The 24,068-nt window shown below is 42.6% G+C and overlaps 1 protein-coding gene across 5 annotated transcripts in view; it reads left to right on the top strand.

The window, feature by feature from the left end:
* Positions 1-24,068, top strand: part of LOC102408492 (protein farnesyltransferase subunit beta) — an 80,470-nt gene that overhangs the window by 43,476 nt on the left and 12,926 nt on the right. For all 5 annotated transcript variants that reach the window (XM_025295349.3, XM_025295348.3, XM_006072130.4 and 2 more), the window contains 4 exons: positions 8,705-8,851; positions 8,938-9,021; positions 14,415-14,501; positions 21,821-21,950. In XM_025295349.3, coding sequence (XP_025151134.3) covers positions 8,705-8,851; positions 8,938-9,021; positions 14,415-14,501; positions 21,821-21,950 — 448 coding nt within the window. The remainder of the gene's footprint in view (positions 1-8,704; positions 8,852-8,937; positions 9,022-14,414; positions 14,502-21,820; positions 21,951-24,068) is intronic.

Below are 24,068 nucleotides of genomic sequence, written 5' to 3'. Positions count from 1 at the left end.
GGGGCTCAGTAGCTGTGGCTTGTGAGCTCTAGAGCACAAACTCAGGACTTGTGGCCCATGGGCTTAGTTACTCCACGGCATGCGGGATCTTTCCGGACTGGGGATCAAACAGTGTCCCCTGCAATGCAAGGCAGATTCTGAACCAGTGGACTACCAGGGAAGCCCCACAGTTTCTATTTTAAAGAAAAAAACTGATCATCACTCTAGTCTAAGGGGTACCCAAGGTAGGAAGGGGCTGCCAGGAATTGGCTCTGATGGCCTAGTTCTCACTGAGAGAGAGCACCTTCTCTCAGCAGCATCTTGACCTCAACTGCTTCCCCTGCTGCTCCAAAGGTAGAGGGTCAGAGGGAGGCCTGGAGCCAGGTTTGTCTGCCCGCGGTGCGCAGGGGCAGCTGTGCCGGGATGCGTGGAGGCCAGCCTGTGCGCCTCCCTGGCCACAGTCCCTCTGCCTGGGTCACACTGTCAGGTCAGAAGAACAGAACCACACATTGTCTCATTCATTCCGTCTTAACAATAACCTCTCATTCTTGCCTTCCTGGGCAGGGTGTCTTGTGATGAATGTGGATAGAAAAGATAATAAAGAATTAGGCCATTAACCCTTGTGATGTGTACAGTGCTTTCAGAGGGAGAGGAAAAATACGCATTGTCTTCCACATCACAGAGCTGCTGCAAGCCTCGTTGCTTCTAGCTCTGGATGTAGAGTTGGACACAGTTTCTGCAGTAACAGGAATTTAATTGTCAAAATAAAGGCCTGTGTGTTTTTGAAATACCAGTTGGGGGTTGCGGGTTGTTTGGGAAGTTCCCCCCACCCGTCACATACACAGTCAGGATAGATGGAATGGGAAAATCGGATGTGAGAGAAGACAGAAGACTCTGGAGGAGTCAGCGAGAGTGAAGTACTGACACCCCCTAGAGGAACAGCGGTTTGGAGCAGGAAGGAGGCCCCCTGTGGATGTAGAGCGATCGGAAGTGGGAAAATGATAAAGGGCTTCCTGAAGTGGAAGAACTTGGATCAGCATCAATTTTGAGTTTTTTCTAGGTTCTGTACTTGGTGTTGTATGTTGTCCAATCTCTCAGTCGTGTCCGACTCTTTGTGACCCCATGGCCTGCAGCACACCAGGCTTCCCTGTCCTTCACCATCTCTTGGAGCTTGCTCAAACTCATGTCCGTCGAGTCAGTGATGCCATCCAACCATCTCATCCTCTGTCGTCCCCTTCTCCTGCTGCCTTTAGTCTTTCCCAGCATCAGGGTCTTTTCTAATGAGTCAGCTCTTCACATCAGGTGGCCAAAGTACTGGAGCTTCAGCTTCAGCATCAGTCCTTCCAATGAATATTCAGGACTGATTTCCTTTAGGATGGACTGGTTTCCTTTAGGATGGACTGGTTAGATCTCCTTGCAGTCCAAGGGACTCTCAAGAGTCTTCTCCAACACTACAGTTTCAAAGCATCAATTCTTCGGTGCTTTATGGTGTTGTATAGGTAAAGCTTTTCTGAGGAAATAAATTTTGGAGCAGCTTTTGTGACAACATCAGCTAGGAAGAGAGGACCCCGTTGAAGGGCTTTTCACACTGACCAATTGAAGACAACCTAAATATCAACAGTTGGGGATGCCGTAAGTGTAAAGTTTAGGTGAAATCTCTGTGTTGTGATACATACGGTGAAATCTTATGCAGCCACTTAAAAATTAAAAAGTTAGCAGGTGTTCGGTAGGCCTATGGTGATCATTTCACAGTAGGTACAAATATCAAATCATAACATTGTACACCTGAACCTAATGTAATGTTCCGTGTCAGTTGTACCTCAATTACAAATTTGTATATATACATAATTGTGTGTTTTTATATATGGGCTTCACCGGTGGCTCAGACGGTAAACAGTCCGCCTGCAATGTGGGAGACCTGGGTTCGATTCCTGGGTTGGGAAGATCCCCTGGGGAAGGGAACGGCTACCCACTCCAGTATTCTGGCCTAGAGAATTCCATGGACTGTACAGTCCATGGGGTCACAAAGAGTTGGACATGACTGAGCAACTTTCACTATACCGTACTATATTTATATATAAAAATGTGTGTGTTTGATAGAGATACTCATGATTTAAATGAAAAAAGGTAAAGATTCATTTTTTATAGATTAAAATTAAAGGTGGTTCTACACATAGGAAAAAACAGAAGGATGTATATATACACATGATAGGAGTTATTTGTGTGGATGATGGGGTTAAAGGTAATTTTTTTTCTTTTCTAATCTTATTTGCATTTTCTAAAATTTCTACAATGAATCTATTGTTTTGTAATCAAAAGAATGTTTTAAAATTTAGAAGCTGATTTGTCCTGATTGCAAGAGCCCCTTGATAGTTCATCACTGAAATTTTCTGTACCACAGCCACCTTCAAAGCTTTACCTGTGGTTCTTCTGAACATTGATTTAACAAACTTTTAAAGAATTACCTAGACTTTCCAATAATGAACTTTGTTTTATGCCTAGCAGGCAATTAATTCCAGGTGCCAATAATATTTGTTATGAACAGAGCCTAATCGCTTGACTTATAAGAGGATAAACTCTTTTTAGTAAGAAATAGAGAAATCTTAATGACGTCTATTAAAATATGGGGATTTTTTTTTCAAGACTACCTAATTTTGGAGATTGCTTTTTTATTTGTTTTGCACAGGGAGAAGAAATGCTTTGAAAATGTGGTCAGGTTTTTTTTTCTTCTTCTTTATACAAATGTTAAGGTGACATAGAGGGTGTGTTTAGCTCTGGAGTTTATTTTTCTACTGTCCTCTCTCTCCGCTCCCCGACCTAGTGTGCAACGCACACACATTCACACACATGAGTTTCTTTCTCTTTCCTGTTTTGTTCACGTTTGTGCTTCCATTTGTCCTGGGAACAATATGACAAGCTGAGGTCCCTCTAGTGGACAAACCCACTTTTGTGAGCTCCTGTGATTGCTGACCAGAGCCAGTAACTTTTACTGCTGGTGTCAGACCTTTCAAGAACGATATATTCAGTTCAAGAATAATACATTCAATAATAATATATTTATAGGAATTAAGTGTGCCCTTCTTAAGAGATTGTATCCATAAATTTATATGTGTGTTTACCTCAAAGAAATGAATATTTCGGAACCACACTAAGTACATTTGCTTTGTTAATGACGTTAGCACTGAAGGAAGCATTTTTTTAAAAATGAGAATCCCTTGCTTCGTTATTGAAAGCTACTTAATGAAACACATGGAGTAAAATGAAGACCCCAGGGAAACCATGGCAGTGTTAAGTTAGGTCTTTTAGCTTCCATAGGATCTGAAAATTATCTTTAACTTAAAAATTGTTTTAGGACCTTTCCATTTGTAAAGTTTTACCAAAGATTAAATTTAAATTTTCATGTGCCAGTGATTTGTTATTTCCCTTTAGAAAGTTTATCAGTAGCTTGTCCCTTGAATAGCTCCTTAAATATCTCTCCTTTTAATTTTAAATTTAATCTGTCTGTTTCCTTATCTTTCAATGAAGATAGCTTATGTCTCCTTTTGTCTTCTGGGCATTTTTGGCCAGGTGTTGCTGGCATCTAGTAGGGAGAGGTCAGGGATGCTGCTAACTGTTCTCCACAGGACAGTCCCTACAATGAAGAATCGTCCAGCCCAAAATATCAGTAGTGCCACAGTGGTGAAACTCTGCTCTAAAATAACCAACTTCAGTTTCTCTTAAATCTAAACTAAATTTTTCTTATATCTTAGTTTAGATATAATTCTTCTTGCTACAGAGTAGTTTCAATTCTCATTTCTTTACCGAAAATTTGTGTAATTATCCTTTGTATTTTTTAGGTCGTTCAGTCGTGTCCGACTCTTTGCGACCCCATGGACTGTGTAGCCTGCCAGGCTCCTCTGTCCATGAAATTCTCCAGTCCAGAATACTGGAGTGGGTAGCTGTTCCCTTCTCCAGGGGGTCTTCCCGACCCAGGGATCAAACTCAGGTCTCCCACACTGCAGGTGGTTTCTTTACCATCTGAGCCACCAGGGAAGCCCTATCCTTTGTATACTTGAGGCACTTTGCGGGGTAGCTCCCTCACTGTGGTATTCTGTAATAGTAAGCCTTGGAATCATTTCTGTATTGAGACGTTTTTACAACTCTGTTCTTAACTTCCTTTGAGTTGGAAAACGGAGTCTTGAACCAGTTATAGTTCTGACCAATACTGTGTTTGTGATGCTTTTAAGAAGTGTTTTCATTATTGTTCACAACTCATGAACCCTAACCTCTGGTCCTTTTTCTGCTGTGTTCCTTGTTATTTCCCACCTTATATTTATATACTTTGTTCGTCCCCCACTCCTGCCATCCCAAAGTACGTTACTTGCTACTTATATCTGTTTCATTTGTTTTATTCTCTATTTATTATTTTCGGCTGCACTGGGTCTTCGTTGCTGCATGCGGGCTTTCTCTAGTTGCAGAGAGCAGGGGCCACTCTTCGTTGCAGTGCACGGGCTTCTCATTGTGGTGGCTTCTCTTTGAGGAGCACGGGCTCTAGGGCATGTGGGTCTCTACAGCTGCGGGTCACAGGCTCAGTTGCTGCATGGCATGCAGGATCCTTCTGGACCAGAGATCAAACCCGTGTCCCTTGCATTGGCAGGAGGATTCCCAACCACTGGACCACCAGGGAACTCCCTCATTTGTTTTATTCTTGTTGACTTCTGATTTGTTTAATATTATCCTGGACTTCCTCTCCGTAGAGATTTCCCTGCTTATTTTGATGATTTGCTTACATACTATGCATGCTTTTAAGTCCTTCATCCACGCTGGTGACAGTGACGTCCAGAATCAACCACTTTAGATCTGTCCTTAATCATCCCCTAAAAGTCTGAGTAAATCTTTGATACTCGTGCTTTGAACTTGATCCTCCTATAGGTTTTATGTACTTTTTAATAGCTGGACGATAGAGCAGTAGTGTCCAATAGAACTTCCTAAAGCAATGGAAATGTTTTATGTTTTGTGGCAGCCACTAGTCCCATGTAGCTATTGAGCAGTTGCAATGCGGCTTGTGTGACTGAGGAGCTCAATTTTAATTAATTAAAATGTAAATAGCCTCATGTGGCTAGTGGCTACCTGTTGGACAGAGCAGATGTATCACATTGCTACCCAAAATGTGGTCCCCAGACCAGCAGTATCTCCGTCACCTGGGAACTTGCTAGATGTGCAGAATCTCAGGTCCTTCTAGTTCTGCTGAAATAGATCTGCAGTTTGATGAGATCCTTGGGTGGCTTCTGTACACATTCAAGTTAGAGAAGCACTGAAACCTGGCTGAACACTGGAGTCACATGGGGAATTTTTAGAACTATTGCTGCTCGGGCCCACCGTCAGCGACTCTCATTTAATTGGTATTAGGTATGGCCTGGGCGTTGGGTTTTTTTTTTTTTTTTTTTAAACGTCCCCAAAGTGATTCTAATTACACAGCAAAGACTTGTGGTATTCAAACTTTGTGTATATCCACATCACCTGGGAATGACCCCTGTAAAAATACAGAGGCCCAGCTCTTTCCTGCTTCAGCAAGTCTGGGTCTCTGTGTTCTTCATTAGCCCTCCAGTGATTCCAATATACACATTTGGGGTTTATTTAGAACCCCGATCTAGGAGATAGTTTCCCACTTTGTTGGAAATTGTCATGTAAGTGAGAACGAAATGCCTTGCTGACTTAAAAGAAAACTGATCTACTGGATTGTCTAGTCATGTGAGCGGACGCATGATCTATGAATACTTGTTTTTCACCGAGTGTGTCCCTCTTGGTGTTGGCTCAGTGTTTCCCGCTTGTGATTTTTTAAATTAAGTTGGTGAATTTCTTTTTTTTTTTTTTGATATGTACCCAAATGCTCACAGCAGCTTTATTCATAACAATCAAAACCTGGAAAACCTAGAAATAGTCCAAATGTAAATGTCCATCAACAGGTGAATAGACAAACTCTGGTTCATTCATATAATGGAATACTACTCGGTAATAATATAAATGAACTTCTAAATACATGCAACAACATGGATGCAAACACTGAGTGAATCAAGTCCTATATGAAAGATTACATATTGTGTACTTTCAATTATATGATATTCTAGAACTTGCAAAATCAATCTATAGTTTTAGAAGTCAGGATAGTGATTGCCTTTGTGGGGCAGAGTGGAAAGGAGCACACAGAGATCTTCTGGGAGGGCTGGAAGTGTTCTTTCAATATTTCTCCATCTATCTAAGTGCTGTTGATGTGTCCTCTTTTATATATGAGAGCATGCTCAGTCACTCAGTCGTGTCCAACTTTAGTGAGTCATAGCCCGCCAGGCTCCTCTGTCCATAGGATTGTCTAGGCAAGAATACTGGAGTGGGTTGCCATTGCCTACTCCTAAGTTGGTGAATTTCTGGTCTCTAAGCTAAGTTTTTTTCCCCCTTTGAATAGTTAAGAGTGTCATTCACATTTTGCTTTTCAGAATTGCTCGGAGTTGAGCCCACGACAGCTGGTAGCTTCGTGGTCAGTCTGCCAGTTCCTTAAGGTACAAGTTGGAAAGCCCGTGGATCAAAATGTTCTGTAGTTCGGAAGTGCCTCCGAGTTGAGAAGAGCTGAGCCCAGTTCCCCAACACAGCCCTGGAGTCACTCAGATGTAGCCTGTCAGCTGGGGACAGTTGGCGTGGAGGGTTGATTTAATAACGTCTCTGGTACATTCAGATCCCAGCCTACTCCAGACTTTAGGCTACAGGGTCAGGAGTATTGCATTTGGTGTAATTTTGTCATGGGAGCTGGGGAAGGGAATGGGTAACTAGATGACTTTTCCTTTTCTTTTTTTAACATGTGCTGTTTCCTGTCAGTCAAAAAATTTTGTTTTTGTGATACAGAAAACTTTTTGTGCAGCCAACTTTTGTTAGACCAGGCGTTCCTTTGCCATTTGTTTCCAGGAAATAGGATAAGAATTGATGAAGGTTTGGGAAACGTTAGTGACAAGCTCATTTTCTTTGCAAAAATTAACTGCTATTAAAAACATGCCACAGAATTGTCTTCCTTCTCTGATCATCAACTTTAGTTTCAATCTATGTGCTTCCTACAGTAAAATTGTGGGTGGAACATGAAGTGAGTGTGTATTGCTTTTAACCTGACAGTTTGGTGTCATTGCTTTTAACCTGTGTATTGCTTTTAACCTGACAGCAGGTCTGAAATCAAAAGTAATCAAATATGACCTGGGAGAGCAGCCATTAACTCATGTCTTAGTTGAGATCAAGAAGACTGTGTGATCTCTTTGGCAGCATGGATAAGAAGGAATGAGATGGAAAAGCCCAGGAAAAGAAGGTTGTCTGAGCACTAGAAGAATTCAGATTTGCCCCTGGTTCTCTTAAATGAGGGGCTTCCCAGGTGGCATAGTGGTAAAAAATGCACCTGCCAATGCAGGAGATGCGGGTTCAATCCCCAGATCTGGAAGATCCTCTGGAGAAGGAAATAGCAACTCACTCAGTATTCTCATCTGGAAAATCCCATGGACAGAGGAGCCTAGAGGGCTACATACAATCCACGGGGTCACAAAGAGTGGGATGCAGCTGAGCTTGCATGCACGCATGCTCTTAATTGAGGCCTTGTCCCAATAGGAAGCTGGGATCCTGCTATGTTGGGGAAACAGCTTGAGAACTCTCCTGGGGTCTCCTTTCCAATGAACTTCAGAGGACCTTCTGACAAAGAGGGGTTCTCTTGGTTTCATCTAGAGCAAGAAGATAACTTCTGGGCAAACTGATGCCATACTTGGAAGGAAGGGCTTAGAGGCCAACCCTCAGTATAGCAGTTTCCCTCAGTGAAGGCACTGGAGTTTCTGAAAAATTCTTCAAAAGCCCACAGCTGGGGATGCATTCTTGTTTTCTTTTATTTTGTTTTTTGAAAAGTATTTGCTTGTTTATTTGGCTGCATCAGGGCTTAGTTGTGGCACACACGATCTTCGATCTTCAGTTGTGGCATGCAGGATCTTGTTCCCTGACCGGGGTTTGAACCTGGGTCCCCTGCATTGGAAGCATAGAGTCTTAGCCACTGGACCACCAGGGAAGTCCCTGGCATGCATTCTTGTGATAGGAGTTGGCAGTGCTTAAGTCTGCCATCATGAGCTCAGTGTGCAGAAGCCCACCTCTCATTCTCCTAACCATGGAGGCAGACTCCATTGGAAGCTTGTTTCTTGTCAGTGATACGAATAAATATCAGTAGCCCACTGGGGCTTAGGCTTCAACGAGAGTGAGAAGGCACCTCTTTAAATATTTCTGATAAGCCTATGTGAGGGCTCTAGACCAGCATAGTTAGTGGGGGAAAAAGTAATTGAGCATCACCACGATTTAGGCAAAATGCAAAACCTCGGAGCTACCCCAAAGGCAAGGAGAAGGGACTGGTTCCATAGCCCTGGGGTGGAAAATTCAGAGAAAATTGAGAGAAAACTATGGGAAGAAGCATGAGACTCACTCCAGTTCTGTGAAGGGCTATATGTTTCTGCCCGGCCTTCTGTTCCTGGCTTCACAACTGGCAAATGCTTAACTACAAAGCTGATCGAGGCAGGGTGGAGAATTAGGTCCTTTACAGATGTATTCAGTATATATTCACTAGGTGGGAAGGGTGTTTCTTCTCTTTGGGCAGGGCGGAGCCTTGGAAAGGCCTGGACTCTGGTAGAATTCAGTGTTTTGGAACTAATGCTGTGTTTGTTTTTCCCTTTGGCCATGTGCCTAGCGTGTGTCAGTTCCTGGAGTTGTGTCAGAGCCCAGAAGGCGGCTTTGGAGGGGGCCCTGGCCAGTACCCACACCTTGCACCCACGTATGCAGCGGTCAACGCACTGTGCATCATTGGCACCGAGGAGGCCTATGACGTCATTAACAGGTACAGCCAAAGCCAGCAGGGCTGGACACCCAGCCGGGCTTCCATCTGCTGACGCTGCGCTGACCATCACCTCCCTCCCTTTTCAGAGAGAAGCTTCTCCAGTATTTGTACTCGCTGAAGCAACCCGATGGCTCTTTTCTCATGCATGATGGAGGTGAGGTGGACGTGAGGTGAGTGGGGTTTTTCTCAGGCTGCTGCATCAGCAGATTCTCAGGCTTATCTGCCAACAGAGATGCCAAACCCGGGGAAGGAGACGGGAAATCGCCACCTTGTCTCACCGAATGTCACACAGAGAGACGTGTCAGTGATATGGTTCATAATCCCTGCAAATATGGGATAGATGTCCTCAGGGCTCATTGTCACTTGACTTCTTTTATGTAGATGCCAAATACAAGTAACACAGAAACAAAATCAAATGCTTTTGTTTTAAAAATGAAAAATAACATTCGTTTGGCATGAGATGATATACCATAGATGTAACTGTATAGTGTAATATAATCTTTCATCTTTCTGGTATGGGAAGGCAGGAGAATGCCCAGTGGGGACTTAGTAAATATTTTCTGAATGTATTTGACGAAAGCATGAGAATGTTTAACACCTGTGTGAGAACTGCTTTGGGCAATGCAGAAACCATTAGGGGCCAGTGGAGTCTATGAAAAACAGTGGCATTAACTGATTGGAACCAGTTGGCTCAAATAATACTTTTTTCTCAAGAATTGTCTGACGTACCTAGCGAGTCGTTTACTCACCTGGCAGGAGGTTCCCTATAAAACATCTAGGGAATTCACTGAATTAGTCATTTCTCACAAGCAGTGGATCATTGAGATATATACCAAATTATTATTGTTTAGTTTGATAAATAAATCGTTATGAGATTTCTATAGCAAAGTCATCTTACTGCCTATTTGTAAATGTGTTGTCCTCTACACAAGTTGATAAATACTCTGGCTTAACTATTGGTTTGAAAATATAGGGCAAGAAAAAACATGAAGGTTGTGGAGCACAAAACACATTGCAGATAAAAGGAAGTAACCTTTATCTGCAGAGACCTTCATGAAGGGTTTTTGTCTATTTGTAACCTGTCTGTTCAAACCATAAAATAAGGCTAGGTATCTGGAAACCTGAGTACATGGAAAACTGTTTCTCTGCTCACAACACCTCTGACCTGAAATGTGGGGTGTTTATCCTCATATTAATGACACTAAGTACCCAGAGTTAGCACAGACCTCACAGGTTAAGGGCTCAGTCCCACAAGACTGTCTGCACTTCAGACAGCAGTCACAAGTAGTGGGTTCCCAGGTTAACCAATTCTGCCTGATTTGTAAATCGGGGGTCCCCATGACCTCCTTCTCAGTTCATTAATTTTTCAGGACAGCTCAGAGAACTCAGAGAACATTTTTCTAATACCATTTATTATAAAGGATATCATAAAGATACAAATGAACAGCCTCATGAAGGGGCATACATATAGAATGAGGTCTGGAAAGGTCCAGAGTCTAAGGACTTCTGTTCCCGTGATGTTGGGGTGTGACACCCTCCTGACAGGCACTTGGGTGCATCTACCCAAAAGCTCCCTGAACTTCTTCATCCAGAGTGTTTTAATGGAGGTTCCATTATGTAGGCATGATTGATTAACTGATAGGCCATTGGTGACTAACTCAGTCTTCTGGGGAGTGGGGCAGAAAGTTCCAACCCTCTGATCCCATGGTTGGTTCCTCTGGCAGCCAGCCCCCATCCTCCAGGAGTCACCTCAGTAGTATAAACTCAGATATGGTTGAATGGGGCTTGTTATGAATTACAGGACTCTCACCCCATTACTCAGGAAATCCCACTAGTTTTATGATCTCTGTGCTGAAAAGACCAAATATATGTTTCTTAGTATATCATAATACCCCAGTATCTGTTGTTAAAAGATAAACAGGGGCATGTTAAAAATTTTATGAACTTATTTGAGCAAAAATTGCTTCGAATAGGGCAGCACCCCATCTCACAGATAGGAAGGAAGCCCGAGGAGAGCTGTGCACAGTGAGAGAGTTCTATAGGCAGAAGGGAGCAGGGACAAGGAAGTGACATCAGGCGCTTAAAGAGTGGGTTGGCTGTTGCAAGGCCACTTTCCTTGAGGGGGTGGCAGGGGTCGACCAGCAGAGCATCTCACTAGCGCTGATGAGGTGGTTCCTGACTGACTGGTTAAAGATCCCATTTCTGGGAGAGTGGAAACCGTAATGCAGTCTTGGTTTGGTGATGTGGAGTTTAGCGTAAGGGACTCCTTTTGGGGCCTCTTGTTTTGTTATTTAGCACGGCATATGCCAGTGAGGGCTCCCCGGGTGGCTCATTCGTAAAGAACCCACCTGCCAATGCAGGAGATGCAGGAGATGTGGGTTCGATTCCTGGGTTGGGAAGATCCTCTGGAGGAGGAAATGGAAACTCATTCTAGTATTCTTGCCTGGAAAATTCCATGGACAGAGGAGCCTGGTGAGCTATAGTCTGTGGAGTCTCAAAGAATCGGACGCAGCTTAGCAACTGATCACAATGCCAGTGAAGCCAATATAACTATTGAAGAGAAGCAGTATTATGTTGACATCTTTAGAAAAAAATTTAAAGGATGTTTTTCCCCTCTTGGTCACTACATTTTCATCCTGTTCTGCAGATACTCCAAATGTAGCTTTTTAAGGTTTCCTGAGATTATAGGTGAAAGCAGGCAAAAACTGGCAAGATCAGTTTGGCATTTCATTGCTTACCTTTTTCAGATATGATTATTCTCTAACTTATTCATTCTGGTGCGGGTTTCCTTCTGTGTTCTTATTCATATCTGCCAGACAAATACTAGGAAGCTCCTCCAATAAAATAGGTTTGTTTCTGAAGAGCTCTTTAACCATATGCTTCCTCTGGTAACATCCTGCCATGTGAGCCATGCTTTACATTTGCAGAGGATTAAAGATGCGAACGATGGATGTAACCTGGCAGGCTGCGTCCCGTTCCCCTGGTCAGCGTGGTTTCTCGTGCCCCAGTTCCATCGCTTTTCACTTAATTTTCCTTTAATTGTCTTTGCCCTGGAGCATCAGCAGTTACTCCTGAGTGCTGCCAGGTGGATTTGACCTGAAGAGAAGCAGCAGTTGACAGGGACATCTGGAGGCTAGCCTGTCTTCTTCTGGGTTAGAACCGACCTCTTGATATTTCAGGCCTGTCACAAGTCCTCGTTTCTGAGATGAGCTTACTCAGACATTCACAGCTCCCATGGACAGCCACTAATCCAAGTCAACTTGTAGCCAGCACCGTCTTTCCCCTCAGTTCTTAAGAAAGGAGCAATTATTTATTCCTGACCTCCTAATCTAGATTATATAACCTGGAGTATTCTGGGAGGGTAGTGGGAAGATAGGGACCCAGAGTTTGCAAAAGTTTTGGCAACAGAGTGTAGAGTGTGTTTGGGGAAGGAGGAGGTCAGTGTTGCTGAAGTGCAGAGGGGTGCAGGCAGAGAATGAAGCTGGCTAGCCAGGCTGGGAATAGTCCAAGGAGCACTGCAGTCTCCTTGAGAAGTCTGGAGTTTATTTTAAGGGTAGTGGGAAGCCACTGGCAAGTTTTAGGGAGTGACATGATTTGATTTGTGTTTTGTTAGAAGTTCTATGGGGAATACATTGGGCTTTCCAGGTGGCTCAGCGGTGAGGAAGCCTCCTGCCAATGCAGGAGACCTGGGTTCGATCCCTGTGTCTGATCCCTGTGTCGGGAAGATCCCATGGAGAAAGAAATGTCAATCCACTCCAGTATTCTTGCCTGGAGAATTCCATGGACAGAGGAGCCTGGCAGGCTACAGCTCATGGGGTCGCAAAGACACGACTTAGCGACTAAAAGGAACAAGTGAATGCATTATAGTGTTTTAGTGAAAATCCTCTGGTTTCAGGGCTGGAGGGAGGAAGACTGGACAGGAAACTGACCCAGATTAAGGATGACTTGGATTTGGGTGACAGCAGGAGGCTAGAGGGCAGCTGACGAATTTGAGAGGTATGACGACTGGACAGAGGGACAGAGGAAGCTGATGCTCAAGAAAAGTGTGTTTTGCTCACTCATTGTCTCGGTGTGAGATCTGGCAGCAGGTCTCAGGTCTTCCATTTATGAAACAGACCACACTGCTGACTACCTCCCTACCTCAGAGGTTATATTCACATTCAAGAGCAAGTACTTTTGAAGCCCTTTGTGAGACTCGAGACCCGAGAGGAGTTAGGTCAGACTTTCGAAGTTAGCTTACGGTATATGATAACACTTGGCAGAAAGGACTCTTGCATGCTTCTGATGCCTGCTGGTTTAACTCAGCCTCTGCTGTGCCTTCGGCCAGTGTGAGCAGGCTGATTAAAATGCTGGGAGAAGAATAATACTTGCAGCTCACTGGAATGCTTCAGTGTGCTTGACTTAGTATTATGTCCATATTGAACAATATGGAAGCCAGACTCTTCTCTCTCCTCTCTTTTATATTCCTTAGGAGCCCTTAGATAAAGGATCTTGAAAGAAAATTAGAACAAACAGTTTTGTCTTCAATATAAAATGAAGCTGAGATGTTGGATGTTTGAAAAGACCATGTGCTAAGTCACTTCAGTTGTGTCTGACTCGTTGCAATCCCATGAATTGTAGCCTGCCAGGCTCCTCTGTCCATGGGATTCTCCAGGCAAGAATGCTGTACTGGGCTGCCATTTCATTTCCTATTTCAGGAGATCTTCCCTACCCAGGGATCGAACCTGCGTCTGTTGCATCTTCTGTATTGTCAGGCGGGTTCTTTACCACTAGCGCCACCTGGGAAGCCCATAGTGGAAAAGAAGAGACAGTTTGTAGATGTATTCTATAATAGAGGGAGAAGCTGAAATAAAATGTGTCCTGAGAAGAATTAGGGCTGGCAGGATGGAATGGCAATAATTATTCCAAATCAAGTAGAATATGTTCTTTTTTCTATTTAAAGTGTGTGTGTGTGTGTGTGTGTGTGTGCGTGTGCGTGTACTGGAGGGGTGCTTGAAATCAAAACTCTTTTCTCGCTCTAGAAGTCTAAGGAATGGATCTGAGTAGCTCATCTATTCTGGTCCCTCTTGCTTGGTCTATGCAGCCATATGGTCTGGCAGCCTGCTTTGGAGGTTGTCTGTTTGAAAGAAATATGGTTAACCTTTAATGTGTCCATGCCATAAACATGGCAAGTCCTGGATCTAAGAACAGTATTGACAACTGAATGAATGAGCATCTCAGAAATACCTGAATGGCAGCATGGAATTTTGGGAGGCATTGTAGGTCTTTGAAAGAAGAGCTGAATTCACTGTTGACATAAATTGATATGGCTGTTATTTCGTCTGGTGTGGATTTGACTGTGTGGAGGTAGGGAGAATAGAATGTCATGTTCTTTCTCTGAGACCATGCTGTGAGGAACTTGATCCAAATGGAATGTCGGAGCTCCTGGTTGGAGACCAGGAGTGAGGACAGGTGGTGATTATAGCTTATGAGGCAGAGAGCAATCCGCCCAAGAAGTTCAGTGAGCCTTGTTTGAGCTCTTCCTGAGAGTGTGACCCTTGCCCCTCTATTTCTGTCCTTCCAGAAGTGCGTACTGTGCTGCCTCGGTAGCTTCGTTGACCAACATCATCACCCCAGACCTGTTTGAGGGCACTGCTGAATGGATCGCAAGGTGAGAGATGCTGGGACTTGTCCCATTTCTTAGACAGCAGGCGGTCAAGACTTCTGAAAAATAAAGGAAGTGCAGAAGAACCAGAAGGGAATGTAAAATTACAAGAGACATGTTATGGTTGAAAGATTTTACATTTCAAAAATACATTTTACATTTCAAAAATTGAAAGTTTTCTTTTTTCCAGTTTTCTTTAATGTGATTGGCAAGGATCAAAACTCTGGGTAAACAGTATTAGTCAGAGTCTAAATGGATTTAAACCAGTTTGAAGAGAAATTTGGAAATGTCTCAAAAACGTCCTTGCTGATGACCCCAAAATTCCACTCCTCCAGAAACTCACACACATGCATGAGAGAGACTGACATAGGACTCATTTGTAATAGTAAATAAAGCTAGAAATGGGTTAAATGTACATAGACACGAGATGGATAAATGAGTTGTGATGTAGTCACATTGGAATATAATATAGCAATGAAAATGAATTAACTAAAGCTACATATATCAATATAGGTGAATCTCAGAACAGTATTGTGTTTAATAGTGTTAAACTAGTGTAAAAAAAAAGAATGTTAAGGAAAACATGCAGGTTAGCACATTGACTGGAAATTTTAAAACATGCAAAACAGTTCTGTATTGTTTATGGGACAAATCACATGTAGTAATATAAAAACATGCTGGAAAGAATAAGCACCAGATTTAGGATGGTAGTTACTTCTGGGAAGAAAGCAAACAAAATTACAGAAAGTCTGCACTTCTACTCGGGCTTCCTAGATGGCGCTAGGGGTAAGGAACCCACGTGCCAGTGCCGGAGACTCAGGTTCAATCCCTGGGTCGGGAAGATCCCCTAGAGGAGGGCACAGCAACCCACTCCAGGGTTCTGGCCTGGAAAAGCCCATGGACAGAGGAGCCTGGTGGGCTACAGTTTGTAGGGTTGCAAAGAGTTGAACACGACCGAAGTGACTTAGCATGCACACATGCACACTTGTACTCAGGAGACTTCAATTGTATCTGTAACTGTTTATTTGTTTAAAACTTTAAAAATAGAAACCTGAAATGCATATGGCTAAATCAAAGGTTGGTGTTAGATACACATATGTTCTATATATTACTTGCTATACTTTCCTGGATCCTTCCAATTATTTCATAATTTAAAAAAAAAAAAAGGTATAGTAGGCTTATCTGTACTATTGAGGAATTATATCCAAGCTGTATTGTTTTATTTTTTATATCTTAATTTTTATCAAAGTAGTTCTTACTGCTATGAAAATACAATTTTCAGCTAAACTAAATGATATACTATGATCATATTTACTTTTTTTGTATGACTTATTTTCCCTCTGGAATTAATCATTACCTCCTAATTCCCACATTTTCTGCCAGAGTTATAAAATTACTCTCAATATGGTCAAACAATTCAGGTGATGTATCAGTTCTCTTTTGTGTGTGTGTTTGTGTACATGTGTGTGCTCGTGTGTTTTGAGTCGTCTACCCCTGGGCCTCTGCCTTCCTGCTTCAGTCTGGACATATTGATCTCAGCTTGCTGCACAGCAGGCATCTAGAAGCTTCCTTTCAGCATGAAATTCACTTCTCTGCTTTGTTAAAGCCCCAGTCCTCCTTTCTTCTGGTTTACTTACTCATTTGAGTGGATCACTTATTTCAACAGATCCCAAAAAAGAGAACTTGGGAGATAGATTTTTAAGATTTTGCAATTATTTTTATTCTAGTCTCATACTTGATGGCTAGTTTATTTGGTTAGAGACTTCTAAATTGAAGACTATAAATTGTATTCCTTCAGATTTTTTAAGCCTTGCTCCATTATCTTATGGCGTCCAGTGTCGTTGTTAAAAAGGCTGGTCATAATGATGGCCAACCTTTACTGAGGACTTGGTATGTAATACTTAATAGTAAGGGAGCTCTAGTTTAAACATTGAGAATATAACCTTTTGAGCTAGACGGCCTGGGTTTGGTTCTTTTTTATACCTTCTGTTTCTCAGTTGAGATTTCCCATTTTTTCATTCATTACAAGTATGTTTTTCTTCATAAAGATAAATATAAAATTATAATATCTGTTTTAAAATTCTTGCCTGGAAATTTCAACATCTGGCTGTCTTGGAGTTGACATGTCACCTTTTCCTGAGTGCCTGTGTCAAGTGGTATTTGGCTTGTACCCTGGACATTATGGCTTCCCAGGTGGCGCTAGTGGTAAAGAACCCACTTGCCAATGCAGGAGACATAAGACACATGGGTTCAATCCCTGGGTCAGGAAGATGCCCTGGAGGAGGAAGTGGCAACCCACTCCAGTATTCTGGCTTGGAGTATCTCATGGATAGAGGAGCCTGGTGGGCTATGGTCCATAGGGTTGCAAAGAGTTAGACGTGACTGAAATGACTTAGCTCGCATCACTGGATGTTGTGATGTTATGTTGTAGAAACTGGAGTCATTAGATTGCTTTAAAGAGTGTTGATCTTTTTCTTCAGTCATCTTGGTGAGCTGATTGCAGTGGGCAGGGCCCAGCTCTTGGCTCAGTTCTTGGTTAGAAACTGCTTTCAGTTGGTCCAGTGCAGGCATGATCCAGGGTCAGGTAGAAACTTGAGCGAAGTTTAAACATGGAATTTGGTATTTTCCTTCTCTGACTCTCCTCTTTCTGGGATTCCTCATCAATTTCTGTCATTCTGGTTCTTCTTGCCAGAAATATGGGGCTTTCAGTTTCATCTGCCTTCCACTGAGCTGCTTGCCACTGTTGGGCAACTGTAGCCATCCTCAGGGCAAATCAGAAAAAAAGAAAAGGGAGGAATGGGGGAGAGGAGGGACTGACTGTTCCAACTTTCAAATCTCCACCTTTTTACTTTTGCTGAGACTTCAGGAAGTAGTTTTAGTGTGTTTTGTCCAGAGCATGTAGTTATTAATATTTGCAGGATTCTGACTGCCTGGGTTTGAAGCCCAGTTTTGTCATTTATTAGCTTAGTGGCCTTGGTCAAGTTGTTTAACTTCTCCATGTCATAGTCTCCATATGCGTCAGATGATGGGATGTTGAGTTTGATATTAAGCTGAAATACAAAGGTATTTAAGTGGTAAAACTTGTTATGGTATCCTCTGTGCGTTACTGCCTCCCAGTCCACTGTATTCCCAACTCATTGTCTGTTTCTGTCTTATTTCTCTTATTCTTGCTGTTTGGAAAATTCATGATGATGAGCCATGATAGGATTTTTTTGTTGTTGTTCATGGTGCTGGGTACTCAGCAGGTATCTTCAGTCTAGAATTGCATATACTTTACTTCCATACTTTCTAAGAGGTTCCCTTACCTTTTATCTTCTAATCCTTCTATTGAGTTTTTATTTCTGTAATTCTGTGTAAAATTTTCCAAAGCTTATTTTTAATCTCCATTTATATTAAAAATGGATACTCCTTTTTTATGTACTCTTGTTCTTGTTTCAGGGATATTTTGTCCTTGCAGTGTTTAGAAAGTTTACTTCTGCTCCTTATGTTATTTCCTCCAATTTATTTTTATTTGTTTTATTTCTATGTCATGTTTACATAAAAATCTCTTTCATGTAAGAGCCTTTGCTTAAATGTCTGATGTTCATATTTAAGAGTCAGGTGCTAGAAAGCTGATGGAGAGCTATGTTTGCCAGAGTGGCCTGGGATCCAGCCATTCATGGGGGAATTCTCATATATCAGTATCCATAGGATTTTTCTGTGGAGAACCTTCCAGATTCCTGGTTATGGTATGAAGCTAGCAGCCAGCTTTGTGAACTCTAATAGGGGAAAGGGCCTTATCTGGTATCTCAGCAGTAAAGAATCCACCTTCCAATGCAGGAGATGCAGGTTTGATCCCTGGGTCAAGAAGATCCTCTGGAGAATGAAATGGCAACCCACTCCAGTATTCTTGCCTGGAAAATCCCATGGATGGAGGACCCTGGCAGGCTATAGTTCATGGGGTTGCAAAGAGTCAGACACGACATACTGACTAAACAACAGCAACAGTAGAGAAAGGGGTTGGGAGTGCTTTTGCTCAGGTCATAGACTTTCACTGAATCCTCCTGCTCAGTACAGTACCTCTGCCTGCTCTCAGCTGTGCTGGAAATCCTGGAATTCACACTTCTTGATTAAGCCCCTGCAGCCTCCCATCTGCTGGGTACCTGGAAGTCTAGCTGAGTCTCTTTATCAATTTACCCCAGTCAACTCAGTTGAAAACCTTCCCACTTTAGGGGTAGTTTATGTCCCTCAACTTGTCATCAGAGAACATCACCTTGCTTTCTGTTGCTTCAGCCCTCCTTTCCTCCCAGGGCTGGTGTAGGTTTCTCAGCTCTATTAAGTCAGTTACTTCTTATCTTCATCCTTTTCCAGCTTTCACAATTTTGTTATTTCCTGTCTGTATTCATATCCTCTCCTGTTCTCCTTATCCTTATGTGTTTATCCTTTTTTAAAATTCCTTTACTTTCATTTTACTGGGCTCTTTTCAATCCATTATATTTAGCTAGAAGAAACTCCCAAAGAATTTTGCTAAATTGCTCTCATGCATGTGAAAACAAATGGATGGAAAGTGGAATGTGTAAATAAATGCATATTGTGTGTGTGTGTGTGTGTGTGTGTGTGTGTTTTAAAGCTGAGTTAAGAAAAGTTAAGGAAAAAAAATTAAGAGGTCCCTTGCATATTCTTCACTCATCAAACCTTTCAAACTTGAGGTGTTCATATGCTCCAATAAGCCAGATGCATTGGAAAGAAAATTTGGATTGTGGGTCTTTGGGTGGCCATAGGGTTGAGGGATGGAGGATGCTGAAGAATCTATTCAGGGGGCAGCAGCCAGTCTTTGACTCTGCAGTGAACTCCCTGAGTCTCGGTTTAGTACAGTTCAGTTGCTCAGTCGTGTCCGACTCTTTGCGACCCCATGAATCGCAGCACACCAGGCCTCCCTGTCCATCACCAACTCCGGGAATTTACTCAGACCCATGTCCATTGAGTTGGTGATGCCATCCAACCATCTCATCCTCTGTTGTCCCCTCCTCCTCCTGCCTTTCATCTTTCCCAGCATCAGTGTCTTTTCCAATGAGTCAGCTCTTTGCATCAGATGGCCAAAGTTTTGGAGCTTCAGCTTCAACATCAGTCCTTCAAACGAACATTTAGAACCGATTTCCTTTAGGATGGACTGGTTTGATCCCCTTGCAGTCCGAAGGACTCTCAAGAGCCTTCTTCAACACCACAGTTCAAAAGCATCAATTTTTTGGCACTCAGCTTTCTTTATAGTCCAACTCTCACATTCATACATGACCATTGAAAAAACCATAGCTTTGACTAGACGGACCTTTGTTGGCAAAGTAATGTCTCTGCTTTTTAATATGCTGTCTAGGTTGATCATAACTTTTCTTCCAAGGAGCAAGCGTCTTTTAATTTCATGGCTGCAGTCACCATCTGCAGTGATTTTGGAGCCCCCCAAAATAAAGTCTGTCACTGTTTCCACTGTTTCCCTATCTATTTGCCATGAAGTGATGGGACCAGATGCCATGATCTTAGTATTGTGAATGTTAAGTTTTAAGCCAACTTTTTCACTCTCTTCTTTTACTTTTATCAGGAAGCTCTTTAGTTCATTGCTTTCTGCCATAAGGGTGGTGTCATCTGCATATCTGAGGTTATCAGGCCTCTCTGAAAAAGGCCTCTGAATTCCCAAGGCCTCTCCTTTAATGAGAGGTGCCTGGAAGACAGGAAGTACTACAGATTCCTTTTTCTTCCACCTGGAAGTTGGATTAAGTGCTCATTGACCTGTACACCTGTGAGGATTTGTGAGGCAGATACACCTGCAGGGAATGTGACTCTATATACATATCTGTAGATCATTGGAAGTAAAGTTCTATGTTATATGAAAATATACAGGAAGGAAAATTTATTTATATCACAGATAAAACAGGTTTATTAAGACATGCAAAAAGAAAATCTAAAGTCACCAACCACTCATGTTTCTTATCTTTCCAGAATTCCAGAAAAATCATGCAGTACATTATCATTTTATGACTTTTTCATGTAATGTATTTGGAACATTTTAAAGTATACTTCTGTAATGTCATTTTAAATGACTATATAGTATTTTGTTGTATGGATACATCATAATTTATATAACCAGTCCCTTACTATTGAGTTTCTGAGTTTCTAACATTTCACTATTATAAATGGGGATATAATAAACATTCTTATCATCTTATCTTTGGACACATTCGTACTTACTTTGTAGAATTAATTCCTAGAAAGTGAAAAGTGAAACTGAAAGTCAATCAGTCATGTCTGACTCTTTGCTACCCCATGGACTATACAGTCCATGGAATTCTCTAGGCCAGGATACTGGAGTGGGTAGCCTTTCCCTTCTCCAGGGCATCTTCCCAACCCAAGGATCAAACCCGGGTCTCCTGCATTGCAGGTGAGTTCTTTACCAACTGAGCTATCAGGGAATCCCTTTAATTCCTAGAAATGACCCTAATATTGCTGGGCCAAAGAGTGTTAAGTTTTTATGACTAGAAAATACAGTCATATTTTCTATATTATCTTACATTATCTAATTATCTTATAATCCCAATAATAATTATTATAGTAATAATTTGAAAATATAGGAACTTGTAATTTGGAGAAATAAATTTACTTTGGATAGCTATAAGGGTATATATGTTCATTCTGGAAGCTTTTTGAAAACACAGGAAAATAAAGAGGAAAGGTATCAGCAGTAGATTTGTATTAAGAGATAACCATCATTAGCAATTATTTTTCAGTTTTATTTTAACCTTATGGTTCTCACAGTATACATATGATTTCATAACTCTTTCCAAAAAGTGATGCTTTGAGGTTCTATGTTTGTTCATTAGTAGACTATTTCCTTTTTTCTTTTTGAGGGAAGCGTGAAAGTCACTCAGTTGTGTCCAACTCTTTGCAACCCCATGGACTATACAGTCCATGGAATTCTCCTGGCTGGAACACTGAAGCGGGTAGCTGTTCCCTTCTCCAGGGGATCTTCCCAACCCAGGGATCAAACCCAGGTTTCCCACATTGCAGGCGGAGGAAAAGGCATTTCTATAAGTTAATTAGCTGGCATCTTTCCATTCATAATTGCAATTTTAAAAATAGAATTAGAAGAGTTGATTTATAAGTTGTGTTTCAGATGTACAGCAAATTAATTCCATTATATATATATATTCTTTTTCATATTCTCTTCCATTATAGTTTATCACAAGATACTGAATATAGTTGCAGCAGTGTACGCCTTAAGCTGAGCCACTTCACTCTTTGCCATCCAGGGTGCTCATTGGTTGACACTCAGTCGGGTTTTCTCAACCTCCTCCCAGGTGTCAGAATTGGGAAGGTGGGATTGGCGGGGTACCAGGAATGGAAGCCCATGGCGGCTACACGTTCTGTGGCCTGGCTGCGCTGGTCATCCTCAAGAAGGAGCGCTCCTTGAACTTGAAGAGCTTACTAGTAAGTACTTGGTGATCTATCTTCCCCTCAGGCCCCAGGGCCCTGGGATGTGACCGCTCAGACATGCTGGTTTCAGGGACGTTTGTGTGAAGAGCTAGCAGTTCCTACCTTGAGCTCTGGGCTGACAGTCGTGTAACAAAGCTTCAGATGCAGATGTTGGATCGCCCAGCACTGTTAGGAGAGAGTGCAGGGGGTGAACATCTGCTCTCGGTCTCGGCTCCCTTCCTCCTGTCTTTCCTTCTTCCTGCTCTGAACTTCTACATCGTGTGTTAGGCCAACCCCAGAGCCTTCTTGAGTCCCTCAGACATCTGGGGAGGGCCACAGTACCTGCCTCCTACTTCTAGGAGAGTATAGCTTCAGTCTCTTAAAACTAGAGGTTTTCACATATCTTAGAAAGATTCTCCTGGGAGAAGAAGTTATGAGAAGAGCTCTTATTACCCTCCACACTATGTGAGTATTTCGTAGCTACCTTTACACGAGCTGGTCACTGCTGGGAATAACACGGAGAGGGTGGCCCAGGCGCTCATGTCTCAACTCCAAGCTCCTGCCCATTATTCAGAGTGAACTCATTATCCAGAGTGCAGTCAGTTTCAGGGACTTGTTAAATTGTAGCTAAATTACCATTGGAGGCCTGGTTTACACACACGCACAGCCACCAAGGAGCTGTCTTTGGTGAAGCTTTTACTCCCTGATCATGACCTCAAAGCAAATCAGCTGCAACTGACATTCATCTCCTCTCCCTAAGTTCAGATGTCAGGTTGCCATTGTAGGAACTGTTGTGAGACCCACCATGGGGTCCCAAGAGAGTTTATATTTTTCCCTGTACAGATACGACCAGTGGCATTTTGTCTTGGCCTTTAGGAAGCCTCCTGTAGCATACTCTTCTTGAAGGTTCTCAAAGCCTGAAGGGGTTATGCCCAAATGGCCAACTTTATGCATAGACTTAGAGTTTATCAGACATTTAAAAACCTGATCACTAACAATGTGTGAAACATAAAAGCCCCATCTCCCAGGCAGAAATAAGAAATAAGCAGATGTCACAGTTCTAGTAACAGTGTTCTGGATTTCAACCCTTTCTCTGCCACTTCATAGCCATGTGACCTTGGGAAAATTGTCTAATCTGTTTTAACTTCAACTCTTTTTCTCCATAAAGTAGAGGTAATAGTTCTTTGAAGGTCAGAGAAGATAATATACATGAAACAGCCTGGTATGTAGTAGGTGCATCCTTCTTACCCAAACTACTCCCTCCCTTCTGTTTGCTCTGGGAGAAGTAGGACCCATATCTGAAGGATTTTATGATTTCATATAGCCACAGGAAACAGAATAAATCCATGGGCTTAGGCACTGAAAAAATTTATTTAGTCTGGCTTATAAACACGTAATCTGTGGGGTAAGCAAAAATGAAGACTGGACTCCCTACTGTACTGCCTGTTTGCTTGAGCAGTGCTTCGCCTGCTTTCATTAGATGGCATCAGTCCTGAGCACTGGCTCATGGGAGACTGGGGATGTATTAGTGTGTGTACCTGCAGTGCAGTGTGTTTTGTGTCGTTCCAAGAGTTTTAGATTGTGACTCTATGGGTGGTGTTGCCTTGAACAGGGATACAATCTAAACTCTACAATTGTTCATTAAAGGAGGGCTGGACTGGTTCTTCCAAAGGGGGTCCTCAGTGACTCGTTTCAGGAACTCAGTGTAGTAAAACGTAGGTCCAGGGGAACGCCCTCCTCTGTCCCTTTCAGTTTGGTGAAGCAGCTCCTTGAGATCCTGGCTGGTGGCTGGAACTGTCTTGAGGGGCTGGGAGGGACATGGAAGTATTATCTGCTCAGCCAGTTGGTCTGCTCATTCCTCGAGGCCAAGCCCTTGACTATCTTGATGTTCGAAGTACAGTGTGTTTAGAAAACTTGGAGATAAGGGAGGAATGTATCACGTGTGACCACTGAGTGACACCAAGAGCCATTTTATAGGTTCATGGTAAAGGCTCTTCTGTCAGCCAGCCAGTTTGCCCTGGAGCAGCAGAGTGGCTAGAGCCCACGGAGCCATCCTCATTCACCAGGGCTAGTGGCTTCTGCCCCTGGTTCTGCAAGGGCCGAGGGCTGTGCTAAGAAACCTGGGGTGAATTT

This window comes from Bubalus bubalis, chromosome 11 (assembly GCF_019923935.1).
Source record: "Bubalus bubalis isolate 160015118507 breed Murrah chromosome 11, NDDB_SH_1, whole genome shotgun sequence".
Lineage (NCBI taxonomy): Eukaryota > Metazoa > Chordata > Mammalia > Artiodactyla > Bovidae > Bubalus > Bubalus bubalis.
Note: the sequence above shows the minus strand (reverse complement) of the source record. Positions and strands in the feature narration are given on the sequence as shown.